At 32.6% G+C, this 15766-nt stretch overlaps 1 protein-coding gene across 1 annotated transcript in view; it reads left to right on the top strand.

The window, feature by feature from the left end:
* Positions 1 to 15766, top strand: part of Malrd1 (MAM and LDL receptor class A domain containing 1) — a 598455-nt gene that overhangs the window by 281131 nt on the left and 301558 nt on the right. The window contains exon 26 of the mRNA XM_074056557.1: positions 1994 to 2285. Coding sequence (XP_073912658.1) covers positions 1994 to 2285 — 292 coding nt within the window. The remainder of the gene's footprint in view (positions 1 to 1993; positions 2286 to 15766) is intronic.

Below are 15766 nucleotides of genomic sequence, written 5' to 3'. Positions count from 1 at the left end.
TTCCTTTATCTCTCTTTTCTCCTGGTCCCAGAACCATAGTCCCCACTGTTTCTGGCATCTGTGTGAGAATAATGAAGAACACCTAGAAGAAATGTCAAAACAGTTAATAACGAGTGGTTCACTATAAATATTTATGAGATAGAGCAAATGTAGAGAAGGGAAAGATGCACTGAGAATTATTGGGTCTCTCATATGATAAATATGTATATCAGGTAAGCAGAGTGACCTCACAAATTCTCAGGAGAATTATCTCTGTCTTCTCACCTTGTGGAACACCTTTAAACAGAGAAAAATGAACTCTTTTTCCTCTCTTTTGGAGGATGGGGTCAGGGTTAGTGGGGAGATGCAAACAATGATTGATGAGAGAAGAGATCAAATCTCTGAATAACAGAAATTTATAGTAAAAACATGTACTTGGAAGAGTTACTGCTTAGCAGATTTTTATTCACTATTGCTGCCCTGTGATTAGGTTATGTTGACATCAGATGTTCTCCCAGGAAACAGAGAGGTGGGTGTGTTTGTTTGTATATTAACCTAATGGCATAATTTAGAAAATGTCCTCAAGATAGAGAAGTGTTGACTGAGACATAAATACATGCCTCATATACGTTGCACAAATAAGACACATACAAAGCAGAACACTGGGCAGATAATGTCTGTGGGCAGCATGGGATCCACACAGAACTGAACCACTCAGCTTGGCCTGAATTACCTGTTCTTGCTGCCCATAAGATGGTCCTGGACCCTTCTATTTCCCACTCAAATACGTACTGTCTGCTGGGTTTCAGTAGTTTCAGGACAAATTGTCCTAGAGTTCATGCTGGAAAAGTTAATCAATAGAAGAGATATTTTTGTATCATAGAACAATATGTGGAGATTTCATCAGCTAGGAAAATTGAGTAATCACTTTGCTTGGCTCACTTATTCTTAGTTCCTGCTTTTGTAGTGAAGCGCTGCATATATTATTTAATCACATTCTTTACCTTTTCAAAACACTCATACTTTATCTTTAGAGTATGATACATGTGATTTCAGTGTTTCTTTGGTGTCTTTTTCTTGTGTGTGAAGATTTCTCCATAATCATTTTCTCCATTCACCCAACAACAAAAGCCTTACAAAGCTCTGAAGTGCTATTGTTCCTAACTTGTTCTTTCTCCCAGAATTTTCCTGGACTTTCTCCTGCTGTGTAACAATGACTAAGAAGCTAGTAAACCCTGTCTTTGACATATTGAAATGTTAATCCATGAAAATGCTTTTATTAATTTTTACTCAGGAAAAATTCCTGAGGCTGCTCTTCTAAGGCCTGTTTCTAGCATTTTAAGTAAAATTTGGATAATTGCTGTTCTTGTGGTTTCTCTCTCTCTCTCTCTCTCTCTCTCTCTCTATATATATATATATATATATATATATGTATACACACACACACACATATGTATACATATATATGTAGTGAAACCTGGGGATCTTGTACAACTGAAAATGTGTTCCAAGAACAAGAATGTAGTGGAATAAGCAAGAGGCTATTTTATGATTATAAAAAAGAAATTATTTAACTCACTCTATTGATAATCAATCTGCTCTCACAATAATGACAATAATCCATTAGTGAAGGCAAAGCCCTCATGACCTATTCACTTCATAAAGGTCCCACTTATACACATTTTTCCATTGAGCATTAGATTCTCAACATATGAATTTTGCAGGAAGTATTCAGACTATAGCCTTGAGGAATCTTACTTTTAGACATCAGAGAATGAAACTGAGTTTGTTTCATTTTTCTACTAACTTTTTATTCATTCCTATCTGTACTCTCTTCAATACATCACAACATCGAATACAAGGCTGATCTAAATGAGTACTAAAGTGCTCACAGAAACTGCAGGTGTAATTTTGCTTCCTTATCCGTTAATAAAGAGATATTATTGTGATATAATTTAAAACAAAGTGGAATTATTATACTTACCACATCTAATATTCCTATTTTTGGTTACAGATCATTTTTTATTATCACATGCATGGTAGTGGTATCGGGTCCCTCACCTTGCTCCAGGTATCAGTCTCAAACAAAACAAAGGTACTCCTTAATCTCACTGAAGAACAAGGCAATTTCTGGCACAGAAAAGAGTTGTCACTGTTTGGTGATGAGGACTTCCAACTTCAATTTGAAGGCAGAGTTGGGAAGTGCTACCATGGTAATATTGCTATGGATGACATTGTGCTTACAAAGAGTTGTCTGTTGTCTCATCATCCCTTGAAAGAAGAATTGGCTGTGCCTCTTCCAACAGGTATGTTTTCATTTGGGTTTGCTTAATGGTTTTTGTAGAGTAGAGAGTTGGAAGGAAAGAAATGGTGAAAATAACACAAATATCTAATAATTCATTGCTTCATAATGAAAATATTTTTGAACTAAAATGTTATCTTTCAAGTCTTTACTCATAAAAATGTGTTCAGACTTTTCTACCCATTTCATTGTATTTACCAGTTCCTGAATACTGTTGTCAGGTTCCTCTTGTATCAGTGACATAAGAGAAGACTCCTTTGTTTGTAGTCTGATTGAGAATTCAATCCTCAACAAATATCCATTGACTTTTAACAAAATATAAAGTCAAGAGTGGAGTTATTCTGCTCTAATTAGACATTGTTATGTTTACACTAAGATGCTCCTCAACTTATAATGGTGTTATATCCTGAAAAATCCACCATAAAGTTAAAAATATTGTAAGTCAAAAGTGGATTTAACATACCTGCTTAACATCATAGCTTAGCGACAGTGAACCTGGTGGAGGGAGGATCATTTGTTTCCTGCGTGACTGCAATGCTGATTGGGAGCTGAGATTCATGGCTCTGCCAAGCACCCAGAGAGAGTGTCATGACATATGCTGCTAACCTAGGAAAAGACTGAAACTTGAAATTCTAGGTACAGCTTCTATTGAATGTGTGTTTATTGCTTTCTCCCCATAATAAGGTTGGAAAATGATCTTTGTACCATCTTAAGTTGGTACTGTCTGTATTTGCCTTATTCTTTGTAGACCCAGTGCTATGTCAATTTGAATTGTTGAGTTTAAATACTGAAATAGTTTAGATGATTGGATATGTGCACATATCCTTTCAACCTAAAATATCTTCTGGTCATTTGTCTAAAGAATTATAGTAAAATGTTGAGTTGTCAGAAGTTCAATACAATACATACAGTGATAATATTGTGAGAATTGAAAACAGCAAACACCATTAATCCATATAATATATTTTAAAAGTATGGGATGAAAATAAGTGCTGTATATATTATTTAAGTGATAAAGTTTTGTCAAATGATAATGTGGCAGATATTAATAAGTAGATATTGTTATGTAAACTATGAGTTTATTAGAGGAAACAAAAGTGTAGTCCCACTTTTGTGAGATTCAGAGTGCACTATATCTCTTATAGTTAGTGAAAATAAAAATGTTTTATTAAGAATTAGTTCATTTATTTGTGTTAGCTTTTAGTATGGTAAAAAGTAAGGGGAATATTGCTATTTCTGTTTTTATTTCTATGCTCGTTTCATAGGGAGTATTTTAATATGGTTAAGAGGAAGTTTGTAGATAAATGTTTCATAGTTGATGATTAGTTATAAAAGCTCTTCACCTGAGATGTTTTTAATACTTTGTGGAGTATTATAGAAGAAAACATTCAAACAGTTCAGGACTGAATTGGGTGATAAGTAGACTTATGTGGATTTATTGCAAAAGTGCTTGAGTCGTTAGATTAATCTACTTCCTTGAGAAAGCTTTGGTCTTCATTTCTTTGTGGAATATGGGAATGAGAGCTATACTGGTTACACAGGTCTGGTCTTTGCAAAATAGTAATCATGTGACAATAATAAAACTCACAAAATCCAAATACTGTGGGAGGAAATGATTTTTGTTGGACCACTTCAATATTTAATGAGCTACTGAAGGGATATAAGAGGAATGAACTAACCCTATTGGAAATATTAAGACCCTGAGACTTTTGAGGCTTAAAGTCATTAAATAAAACTTCCAAAAGGAACACTAAACAGTATCTATAAAATAGTACCAATTTAATTATATGTTATCAATTAAGTGCATATCTTAATAATGCTACAGCTCATTGTATGTCTTCACAATATTTAAGGCATATTAAAATTTTTAATGAATAGAAAAAGAATCTCTGTTCTTAAAAATAATCCAGGTCATTCTTCACCTCTCTTTCTGCGATGACTTCTTTCAGCCTAGTGAAAAGTGCATTCCTTTCTTAATAAATTTTACTACCATTCTCATTATGAATAAAGGATAATCCAGTATGACAAGAGACAATAGGAAAAATATGCTCCAAAACTCCACTATTGAGTAGGATATGATCAAGTACTAAGAAAAAAATATATAAGAACTTTATAAGGAGGCAGAAAGTGAAAACATACACTGATGCTATTTATTGAAGACATTTACTTACAAGATGCTCACACCTTTGGATCCACATATGGAGTTTTTGGAGGGAAAGATCTTTCCAGCTTATAGTTTAAGGTGGCTGAATCTGAACAGGGATAGATGAAGGATGTCTAGGGACAGATGAAGAATATGGTGGACGGGATGCTGTGGGAAGACGAAACGGCAGGAGAGGAAGCAGACTGTGTTTTATGCTTCTGCAGGAGCAGGTATCTCAGTATATGGGATATTAAAAAGGAAATGGAGTAAACTGAGGACCGCCTTGAGTTACATGTTGATCTTTCTCAGAATGAACATACATGGAAAATATTTTGAATGATCTTAGAAAATAAACACACGAACAAAAGCAAAAAAATTAATATGAAATATAAAAATGTTTAATATGATATCAATGTATTGGTAAAATTAATATATTTTGGTGTATGAAAGTAGAAAAGAGTATTTAAGGCATGAAATTTGGTATGAATGGCTCCAGTAGGAAGATTTTTTTAAAAAGCCTGAATGCCTTTATTTCTAGTATTAGGATCACTGTGAATCTTGTGAAATAATTTTTTATTTTCACAGCTACGATAGCTGTGGTGTTTACATTCAAATGAAGCAGAAGAAAATACATGTATATAGCATTGAGTTTTGTACAAACTTCTTAAGCTCCCTTTAACTATCTTTAGAAATTAAAAGTATACATTCATCTATTGGTAAGAGTGAGAGGCTAAACTTTGGAGATTCAAACTGTGAAATGATTCTGAAATATTATGACTTCATTGTGAGTTCAGAGGACTCTTGAGGAGGCTCTGATGTTTTAGAGGCCATATATTTGTTTTTAGAGACAATGAGGGATATGGCCAGTGGTATCCTTACTAAATAAAAACCCAAATTGCTTCCTTTGATCTTCCTGAAAAGTTGTGTAAGAGAATGATATCATAGAAATATAGTATGGGTCATACATGTCAGCCATGTATTTTACATTTTTTAGCAATCACATTTTAAGTGAAATTAAATTGCATGTATTATCTTTATCTCAGTCTGTTCATAATCTATTGTGTCAATAGACAACTAGTGTAAGATTTTAATGAGGCACTTTATATTCTTGTTTTCATAAAAGCCTCTTAATCTTAGTGAATATTGGATTCACTCCCAATACCTTTCAATTTAGACTAACCATATTTCAATTACTCCATACTCACTCATTGCTGTGAGTTACCCCCATAGAGATATAGTCAGTAATGTAGGGTAGTTTAGAGCTTGTTCTTGAAAATAGGGTTCCCATAGTTGGGGGTGGAGGGAAGATCATGAATTCCTATGAATTACAGTTATATTCTTAAATAGAAGCACAAAAATGTACCTCAAGGTCAAGTGTAAAAGCACAGACCTACTCTAGTTTAGGGAACTAGTTATCAAATCAGACTCCATTATTAGTTATGTGTTCCACAATTTATCTGAAACCACTTCTTCCTGTTCTTCCACCTATTTCTTACATTGTAATGCTCTTACCAATAAAATTTGCCTAATGTTTGCTATGTATATAAATGTAAGCATTTATTTTATAAAAATAACCTTATTTTACATTATGACATACTTTAACATCTTTACAAATATTCTTTTAAAATTTTATTTTTATTATCATATTACTGTTGTACTGGGGCTACATTGTGAGATGTACAAAGTGCTTACAGTATATCTTAGTTAAATTCACCCTCTCCATCATTCTATCTCCTCTCCCCCTTCTTAAAACAGTTTCAGCAGGTTTCATTTTTCTATTTTCATGCATGAGTACATAATATTTCCACTATATTCACTCTCCTACACCCTTCCCTTATATCCTCCCCACTCCCAGTGGTACCAACACCCAGATAGAACCTTTTTAACCTTCCTGTCCTTTGTTTTTGAAAAAAAATGATGTTTTTGTTTATTTAAGATAGCTATACAAGGAGTTCATTGTGACATTTCCATGTCACTATATATATATATATATATATATATATATATATATATATATGTTCATCCTTTCCATTTTTCTCATTTGTACTTTAGTCTCCTTTTTATGGTGATTTCAGCAGGTTTAAATATTCTATATTAATTCTTATATTGAAAGTACATCAACCATATTTACTTTTTTTACTTCTTTCTTTTCCCTGCCCCTCCAGTTATTGCCCTCCTGTTAGCGTGGCCTGTTTTTCAATCTTACCCTTCATTCTTTAGTTGTCTGTTCATTGTTCAGTGGAATTTTTGTATGGTGCTTTAGTCAATGTAACCCCCCTTCCACTGCACTTTCTCACCCTTTCCCCCCATATCTTGTGTTGTTTAACAGTTTTCAGTGTGTTTTGTTGTGTCTTATTTCTATACAGATGTGATGTATTTCATTATTTTTCACTATCTTTCCTTCTTTTCCTCCTCATCTATGAGTCTTACTTTTGGGTACATGTTTTGTGTATATTTGTTTATGTTTTTGTATATGTATATGTGTATAGATAATATTGTTTATTTTTGTATTGTTTTTGTATATGTATATGTGTATAGATAATATTGTTTATTTTTGTATTAGGCTTTTATTCCACATATGAGAGAAAGCATGCAACCTTTGGCTTTCTGAACCTGGCTAACTTCAGTTAAAATGATGTTCTCTGGTTCTACCCATTTACCTGCAAACAACAAAATTTCATTCTTATTTACGGCTGAATAAAATTCCATTGTATATAAATACCACATTTTTCTTTAGGAGGTGTAAACATTAAAATTAAACCTGCATAAGTCACATTTTATTAAAAACAAGTTCATCTCATTTGTTTTGGCAAAACTATTTTTCTTACAGAAGATCATAAGCATATAATTATTTTATATGACATTATAATCATTGCATCTTATTACTTATTGAAAACCTGATTTATATTTAGTGTCTAAGAAATAATGTATGTGTATGTGTATGTCTTTGAAATGCTTAATGATTCTTAATTTCTCTTTACTGCAAAAAATACTTGGAACTTTCACAGACTTAGTCTGTGAAAATGTAGTCTGTGAGTCAATGGCATTGTGAATCCAGGGGAGTGGTACCACTCAGTAGACTTTGGGAAATAACTCTTGCTTGCGTACATTTTTCATCTATATTCATGTGCATAGTGTGACAACTCTATCAAGAATAGCTTGAAATAGAAATAGGAGAGAGAGAGAAAGAGAGAGAGAGAGAGAGAGAGAGAGAGTGAGAGAGAAAGAGGAGAGAGAGATGATTGAACCAAATCTATAGTGAGTGATTCTAATGAATCAAAATAGTCCTGGGACTTTATTAGAAAAAGTAGCATGACATTATTATCAAGTCCCCAGAAATTATTTAAGAGAGTATTTTGATGGCAATTTTTTTAATTGCTAAATGATGGATGAAAATAATTGCTTAATAGATTTTAATAAGAAAGAAAACCAGTATCCCTCTTCTAACTGCCCACATGCAAATTCAACCACTATTATATTCTCAACCTACTGACAGATATTTAATAAACTCTAAGCATAGTGAAGACAGGGGTCAAAGTTTTCATATATGTTGAGATTAATCATCATAGCTACTTTCAAGTAGAATTTAAATAATAAGTTCATATTAGGATATAAAATGGCAATCAACTTTTGCTTAAGAGGAAAAATACATGTAAAGCAAATAAATGCAAATCAGATATTTGGCATGGTGAATTCTATTTTGTCTTTTTTTTTGCATCCATCAAGAAGACGATGTATTTTCCCTTTATTCTGTTTCAGTTATTTATATTGATATTCAAACAAATTTCTTCTTGCATCTTGACATAAGCATGGTCATGAAGAATATGTCTTTCACTCATTTTCTTAAAATATTGCTACAGTTTAAAAGACGAATACCTGGTGAGAGGCTGGCATAGCAATTCAGATAGAATTGTATGTGGCTCCATAATCTTGTTTGCCACATACAAGTGCCTGTGTCCTGAGATATAAAGATATGAGCTAAGATCCTGACACTGCTTGTCAGATGGGTGACGTTACCTAATCTGCTTCTCTCATTCTTATCTTTACCTTCTGCCAAAAATGGGACTATTGAGACTAATGTGTGATTTAAAAAGTAATTGAGAATATAATGTATAGCATGTCTTGAACAGTGCTTGGTAGATAGTGCTCCATGCTATGTACCTTCTTTCTTCCTTGATTCTCCTTTTTCCTGCTAGAGAGATTGAAAGTAAACTTCACATAAATTAAAATTTCTAAAAAGCATATAGTATTCTTACTGTTCTCACCTCTTCACAATCCATTCATTTGCTTTTCCCTTCTTGTTCCCTTCAAAGAAATTGCTCTCACCTCTCACAAAAGACCCAAAATAACTCTTGCTAAATGTGGTGGTAATTTATTATTCATATTTTTTAAATGGAGAATGTGCAGTCATAGTAAAGATCCAGAGGAAGATGACAGTCGCTGATGAATGAAGGAGACAAAGATGAAGCTAAAGAGGCTTAAAGTTATAAACCTGGAAACCTTCATAAAACAGTGCTGAGATTTACAGAAATTGATGATTTAATTAGGTATGATATAGGAAGAAGAGAAAAGAAGTTCTTTGTTATATGTACCAACACACTCTAGAATGTTTTTCAAGTTAGTGTTTTCCCAGTAGAAAACACTTGATTTTTAATATCCAAAATTCATAAAATGCCTACAACTCACTTTACCTTGTTTTTGTTTGTACTTCTCTTGCTAATATTAATATTGGAAAATATATTTACATCACCCAAACTCAGTAGAATACTATTTATGCAACATGTCATGCAGGAGAAAATCTTAAGTTTCCACGAGACAATTATGTTCTGAAATTTCATGGAGGGGCAATACAGATGATGCTCCCCCAGGGATGCTGCTGTGGCACTTTTCATACTGTTTTGCAATTATGGGCCTGACTTCAGAATGAAAATACAGGTCAGCTTGGAAATCAAAGAATTGGAATTTCTATTGCCTAATTTTGCCTTGACCATACAAAGTCACACATTCATCAAGTGAAAACAATTTGTATCTAGCCTGTTTCTCCCTCACCTCAGATAGTGCAAAAGCAATTGAACTGAATAGAATTCAGTTCTATACTGTTCACTTAACATAAACTATTGTTTGTACTGGGAAATTGCTCGAGCAGCTATTCGAGAAAGGGCTTTAATTTTGGCATCTTTATTGCCTTTTCAAAGAAAGTTCATTTAAATATGTGCTAGCTGCCTTTTAAATGTTTTAAATGACATGTACTACATATATAAACACACTATTATTTTGTAAATGCCTTAGCAATTTAGACTGCATGAATAGTACAATAAAATATAGGTGTAGAAATCTGCTTTCTTTATAATAAAGAGCATATTTTAATATTCTATACATGATATTGTATAAACTCACCAGAATATACAGCTCAGATTTCAATTTATATTACTATTATAACTATTTCAGATGAATTAAAGTTTTCAATGCAATATTCTTTGTGATAAATTTTTAGGACTTTCAATAGTTCTCCAAGTAGCTACAATACATTGATGAATTAGGGACAGCTTTGTTACTATGAATGTATATGTCAAAGGAAAATATCATGTGTAAAATGATGTGATTCCAAAAACAGTACATTATTATATCTGAGTATTTTTGCAATGTTAATACCATATAAATGAATTGATAAAATTGATAAATGTTAAGATATAGTTTCCCTTAAGTGGATTTTAAAATATTCTATGTAAGAAGTTTGCGTACTTTCGTGACATCATTGACAATTGCCAATAATAAAATTATAATATCTTCTAATTCACAACTTTTTCCAAACTAAGCATCACAAGGAATTGCACACTAAAGTAACCTTCATATATGTGAAAACCTAATTGGATTAATTGACATTCTCTGTTCCTGACACCCACTAGACACTGTATCAGAAAATGTTATTTACTTATCATTTTGAATGTATATGCTCTTTTCACTCTAAACTTTAAGTGCTTGGAGGTCAAGCACTAGATTTTATCCTGTAGGAAGCTGCCTGTGTCTTGGTCTGGAACTGTATTAACCCTTAAATAATAGGTTTTGAATTAATAATGAAAGCCTCATTGAAGACAAGGAATTCTTTCGGTTTAATTTATTTTTCTGATGGTTATGGTGATGAAATAGAATCTTTTAAATAAAAGGAATTTGCTTGCTTGAATGTATTTTCCAAATACACTTGATATCACTTTATTCAATGGTTATTTTCCAGGTTCAAATAGTATTTCTATGGCTGCCATGGAATAACTAGTTGTCTGCCCAGTGAAGCTCATAAGACATGAGAGCTCATATTGTTCTGGTGTGGTTGAAAGGACTCAGAGCTTGTCAATAACAGATGTAAGGTCTAGCTTTTGCTCTGCTGAGTGTCTGATATTTGGCATAGGGAATGCTATATTTTTTGGAATGTTATTTTTTTGTTTTGTTTTTCTGTATCTACTTGAAATACCTTGCATTTCCCCTTTGTTTATTCATATGGTTATTTATAGTGATATTGAAGCAAATTCCTTACATCTTTGCATAAACATGGTCATGATATTTTATAACTTTCATATCACCAAATTCTAATTGCAAATTTAGCACAGAACTTTATTCCATGGTTCATGAGGAATATTTATTTATAGTTTGTTTTTTCCTTGTAATATCTCTTTCTGCATTTAACATTTGAGTAATATTGTCTCCATAAAAGCACATGTGGAATTGTTCCCTCTTACTCTCTTTTATGGAAGAGTTCATATTCTATCTTCATTAAATGTATGATGGAAGTCACCAGATAAATTCTGCTCTAGTGTCTTCTTTCTGAAAAAACTTAGTAGTTATGGATTTTAGTTATGTAATATACAGTGAGCTATTCACCTTTTTTGTTTCTTCTTGAGTTTCGGCAAAGTTGTCAAGTTTATGTTTATGTTGTAAACATGTTCATAACAATTCTAGATGGTATAAATATAGGTTTTCAGAATCTAAGTCCATAAAATTTAGAGAAATAGATATCTCACATTTATATTATTCAAAGCATCAGATAATACATCTCACATATCTTTGCAATCACTGAGATGTTCCTGCAGAATCTGTAGCCACAGGTCACAAACACAGATGCTCAGACTCTGAAATCAGCATGATGCTAATGTCATAGAATGGTCAGTTAAATACAAAGTGGCCACTACAGTGAAAGAAGGGAGTATGCAGAGAGCTAGATGCTGAAAGATAATGCATTTGGAAAATGGTGAGTTTTCTTATGCATGTTATTAGACTTTGGAATGATAATTAGGGTACCAGTTGTAACAGGCCTAAATCCCATGTTTAAAGAACACGAAATTCCATCTTTGCATTCTATGGCGCTTTGAGACTGTGGGATATAATATAGTATTTTAGGTACTCAGAAGTGATATAATTTAGTTAGTAACCAGAAAAGTAATAGGAGTTGACATCATGTGGATGAATTAGAGGGAAGGAAATGTTGATGAAGGGTTCCAGGTGAAAGACGATGAAAGTCTGAACTGAGGTTGTGTGGGAAGGTGATGGGACATATCTGGGAAGTATTAGGTAGAGATGTAGATTGGTGGCTATAGACATAAAAATAAGAATTGACCACAGGAACTTAAGATTTCTCTTGGGTTCTTGCAGAAGTTAATAAATGGTTACTGAGAGCAAAGCTGTTGATTTTCTAGACATGTTGAATCATAGGTGTCACCTGAGGGATATTCAGGTGGAAAAATAGATTAAGCAGTTGGATATAGAATGCCTGCAGCTCAGGAAAGAAAGATGTTTACAGATTTTGATTAAGGAAACAGCTGATTTCAATGGGGCTTGAAACCATGAGTAACAAAATGAATTCACATACAGTAGAAGTAGAGATTAAAAGACAACATCTGAAGACAGATTATCAGAGTACAATTTCAACATTGTTATGGAATTCTTCCCCCCCAGCAGTGGGACTGTTTGGATGTTACAGGGATTATAGAAGAACTTAAATTTAAGACGCGTATTGGTTTAGCTTTGTTTTGTTTTACTTCAATCCATATATATAGTACCAGCAGCATTATTTAGAACTTTGACTGCAAGTTGACTAAGAAGAAACATTCTCTGTAACCAATGGAGACACTCTATTATTGCATTAGTATTTGTCAGTCAGTTTGTCCATTAAGCACTGGACCTGCTTCCTGTTGCCAACACCATGCATAACATGCTAAGAACAGTCTTCTCCATACTTATACATATGCATTTGGTACATAAGATCATTTCCTGTAAGCAAGGTCATTCCCTTGCACTCATGTGTGTTTCTAGATTCATAAATCTTCCAGTTCCTTGGAAGAAATTCTCTGTGACTAGCATTCTGATGTCATTTAACTCTAGCACAGCTGCCACCAGCTATGTCTGCCTCTTTTTATATCTTACCTAATCATTGTGTCTTGGACTGCCCAAATCCTTGTGTAGTGCCAGTTACCTAAAATTTGATATTGTGTAATACAGTGAACAAATATATAAATATATTTTGACATGTGGTAACTGTATATGTTTATGGAGTAGAGTGTGACTTTTAATACATGTGCACAATATGCAATGATCAGATCAGCATAACTGGCATATCCATGTATTTATGGTCTCAGATATTTGTCATTTCTTGGAACATTCAAAATGTTCTGTAGTAGTTATTTTGAAATACTCCATAGTTGTTGTCAACCATAACTATCATGTTATATAATATTAGGTTGTACCAAATTTCTTAAATCCAACTTAATATTTCTTAATCTTTATGCATTATACAAATGCATTTTTGCGATATAGCTACACAGTTCCTCATAGAATTATTTTCTGTTAGTTTGAGCTTGAGCCCTCAAAGGCTGCTGTATTAGTTACTTTTCTTATTGCTGTGTCAGAACGCCTGACAGAGACAATTTAAGGGAGGAAAGACTTATGTTGGCTCATAATTTCATAGGGGTATAGTCCTTGGTCACTTGGTTCCCTGTTCCGGGCATATATTGCCGTAGAACATCTTGGCAACAGAAACATGCAGAGCAGGAGAGTGTTGACACCTTAGCAGGTAGGAAGCAAAGAAAAAGAGTGCAGGAAGGGACAGGGCAAGATACAGTTTCCAAGGACGCATGCCTAGTGACCTCCTTCCTCTTAATAGGCCCTACATCCTACTTTTTACCATCCTCCAATAATACTATCAGGTATGACTCCATCAAGAGATTAATTCATTAAATCAGAGCCCTCATGATCTAATTGTCTCTGGAAGTGCCTAGTCATTTCTCAGTGCAATCAAGTCCACAAGCAAGATAGCCATCACAACTGTTCACGTTATATTGTTTGTCAAGGAACATCTTGTTAAGTGACTTTTTTTTCATTTGCAAACTGGAAGTTTTCAACAGCAGTTCTTGCTCTTTTAAATAAGAATTTTTCTCCTTTATTTTCCTATGGTTTTCTTTCCACTGTGGTGGACATTTATTATTAACTAAGTTCTCAGAAAATAACATATACATTTACAATACAGTGGCAAATGGTATGATAGTTATGTTATAAATAATTAAATTTATTTGGTGTTATATAAATTGTATTATGATACGAATTATATCTATGATCATTTCTTATCTCCTAAAACATAAAATATTGTAATTTCTTATTTCCTAAAATTTCTGCTAAGATCGAAGCTAGGTACTGTTTAGTATTTTTTTCTACTGTCAAGCATTTGAAAAGAAAAGTGAATAAAAAAACGTCAAAGATAAAAATTCCAACTCTATTTTTTAGTCTTTTTAAATTTTACCTTATACAATTCCTTTTATTTTTATTATAAGAAATAATGGATGTGAAATCAAAGACAATAAAAAATAATTTCAGTTATATATTAGGAAGCATAGCCATTATATATTAATAAAATATTCATAAAATACAATGTAGATTATACCATGATTGTTGCTTTTGTACCATTACACTGAAGACTGAAGATATATAAATATCATTTGCATATTTTACAAGGTTCACACTGCTCCTAATATGCAGGAAAGAATGCTAAGCAAATCCTCATGATAAAATACATTTTCCAGCAGTGAATTAAGATATAAAATTTGTTGTAGGTCCATTAGCCAAATGTTTTACCTATACGTAGCTCTCCTTACATCTACATAGTGTATTTCATTCTCTGCGGTTTTTATTATTACCTCATCTTAAAATGAGACTACTGTTAATGATATACAATATAGCATTTAAGAGAAATGTATTTTCAATTGAGAGAAGTTTTACTTGAATTTTCTTGTATTTGCTAAAGCATTTTTATTTATGTTGTAAACTTCCATGTGTATATATTCTGCTGTGTGAACATGAGAAATAACTTAGAGGTGACTGAACATCAAAACAATTTTCTAGTCTCTGCTCAGAATGACAACATCTTGTTCAGTCTTTTAAATGCTGCTTGTCTTTCACAATTAAGGATTGTTTCAATAATTTAAGAATTTTAGATTTCACTGGGTTTTAAAAATCAAATAAATCAAAATGGTCATCACACTGTATTGTCCTTGTATATTTTCTTGAATATCTGTAAAAAGAAATGAAAGATTGACAGTCAAAATAGGCCTGATCTACTTATACAGCAGTGTAGTTTATGTTATGATAGATGATATTATTTGATAGGTAGAACCATGTATATATATATATATATCAATCTTCCTATGTATCATCTATGTGTTTCAAAATAGCCATATTAAAAGGACCATTGGTATGTTATCAGAATAACCTAATAATTTTATTTCTGACTTAATTACTAACTATGATATGATCACAAGCAAGACGACATATTTTCTTAATTGTATTTCTTACTTTTAAAAATTATCAGGCTTTTATAACAAAAGTTTACTTGTTATGTATGAATTTACACAAGGTACAGAGAGTAAAGACCCATGATTTACACCTGCTGATTTTAAAGGTCTTGATCCTAGTTTTGTTCTGTTTACGTAATTTACTATTTCTGTCAATTTTTTGCTACATTGGAAGTTATAAATATGGAGAACCCCAGCCCTCAGTTGATGCACAGATACTTGTATGATAAAATTCCATCAGAATGGAACAGGAGTTTTATCCTGTTCCATTCATGCTATTCAGTGTTCAAATAATGTTCTGAAAATGTTCAGAGAATATATTCTATTTCTTCAGTAATTATATTCTTACCCCCTTTTAGTAACAAATTTGTTTATATGACCTATAACATGTTATTAAATCTTTTTATGCAAATTACTGTCATCAGAAATAAGATAAATATCACTACAAATCCCATACACATTAAAAGGATAACAAAATAATACTATGAACAACTCTATGCTTAGAATTACATG

Source organism: Castor canadensis, chromosome 15 (assembly GCF_047511655.1).
Source record: "Castor canadensis chromosome 15, mCasCan1.hap1v2, whole genome shotgun sequence".
In the NCBI taxonomy this organism is placed as follows: Eukaryota; Metazoa; Chordata; class Mammalia; order Rodentia; family Castoridae; genus Castor; species Castor canadensis.
The sequence above is the reverse complement of the archived record's forward strand: the minus strand, read 5'-3'. Positions and strand labels throughout refer to the sequence as shown.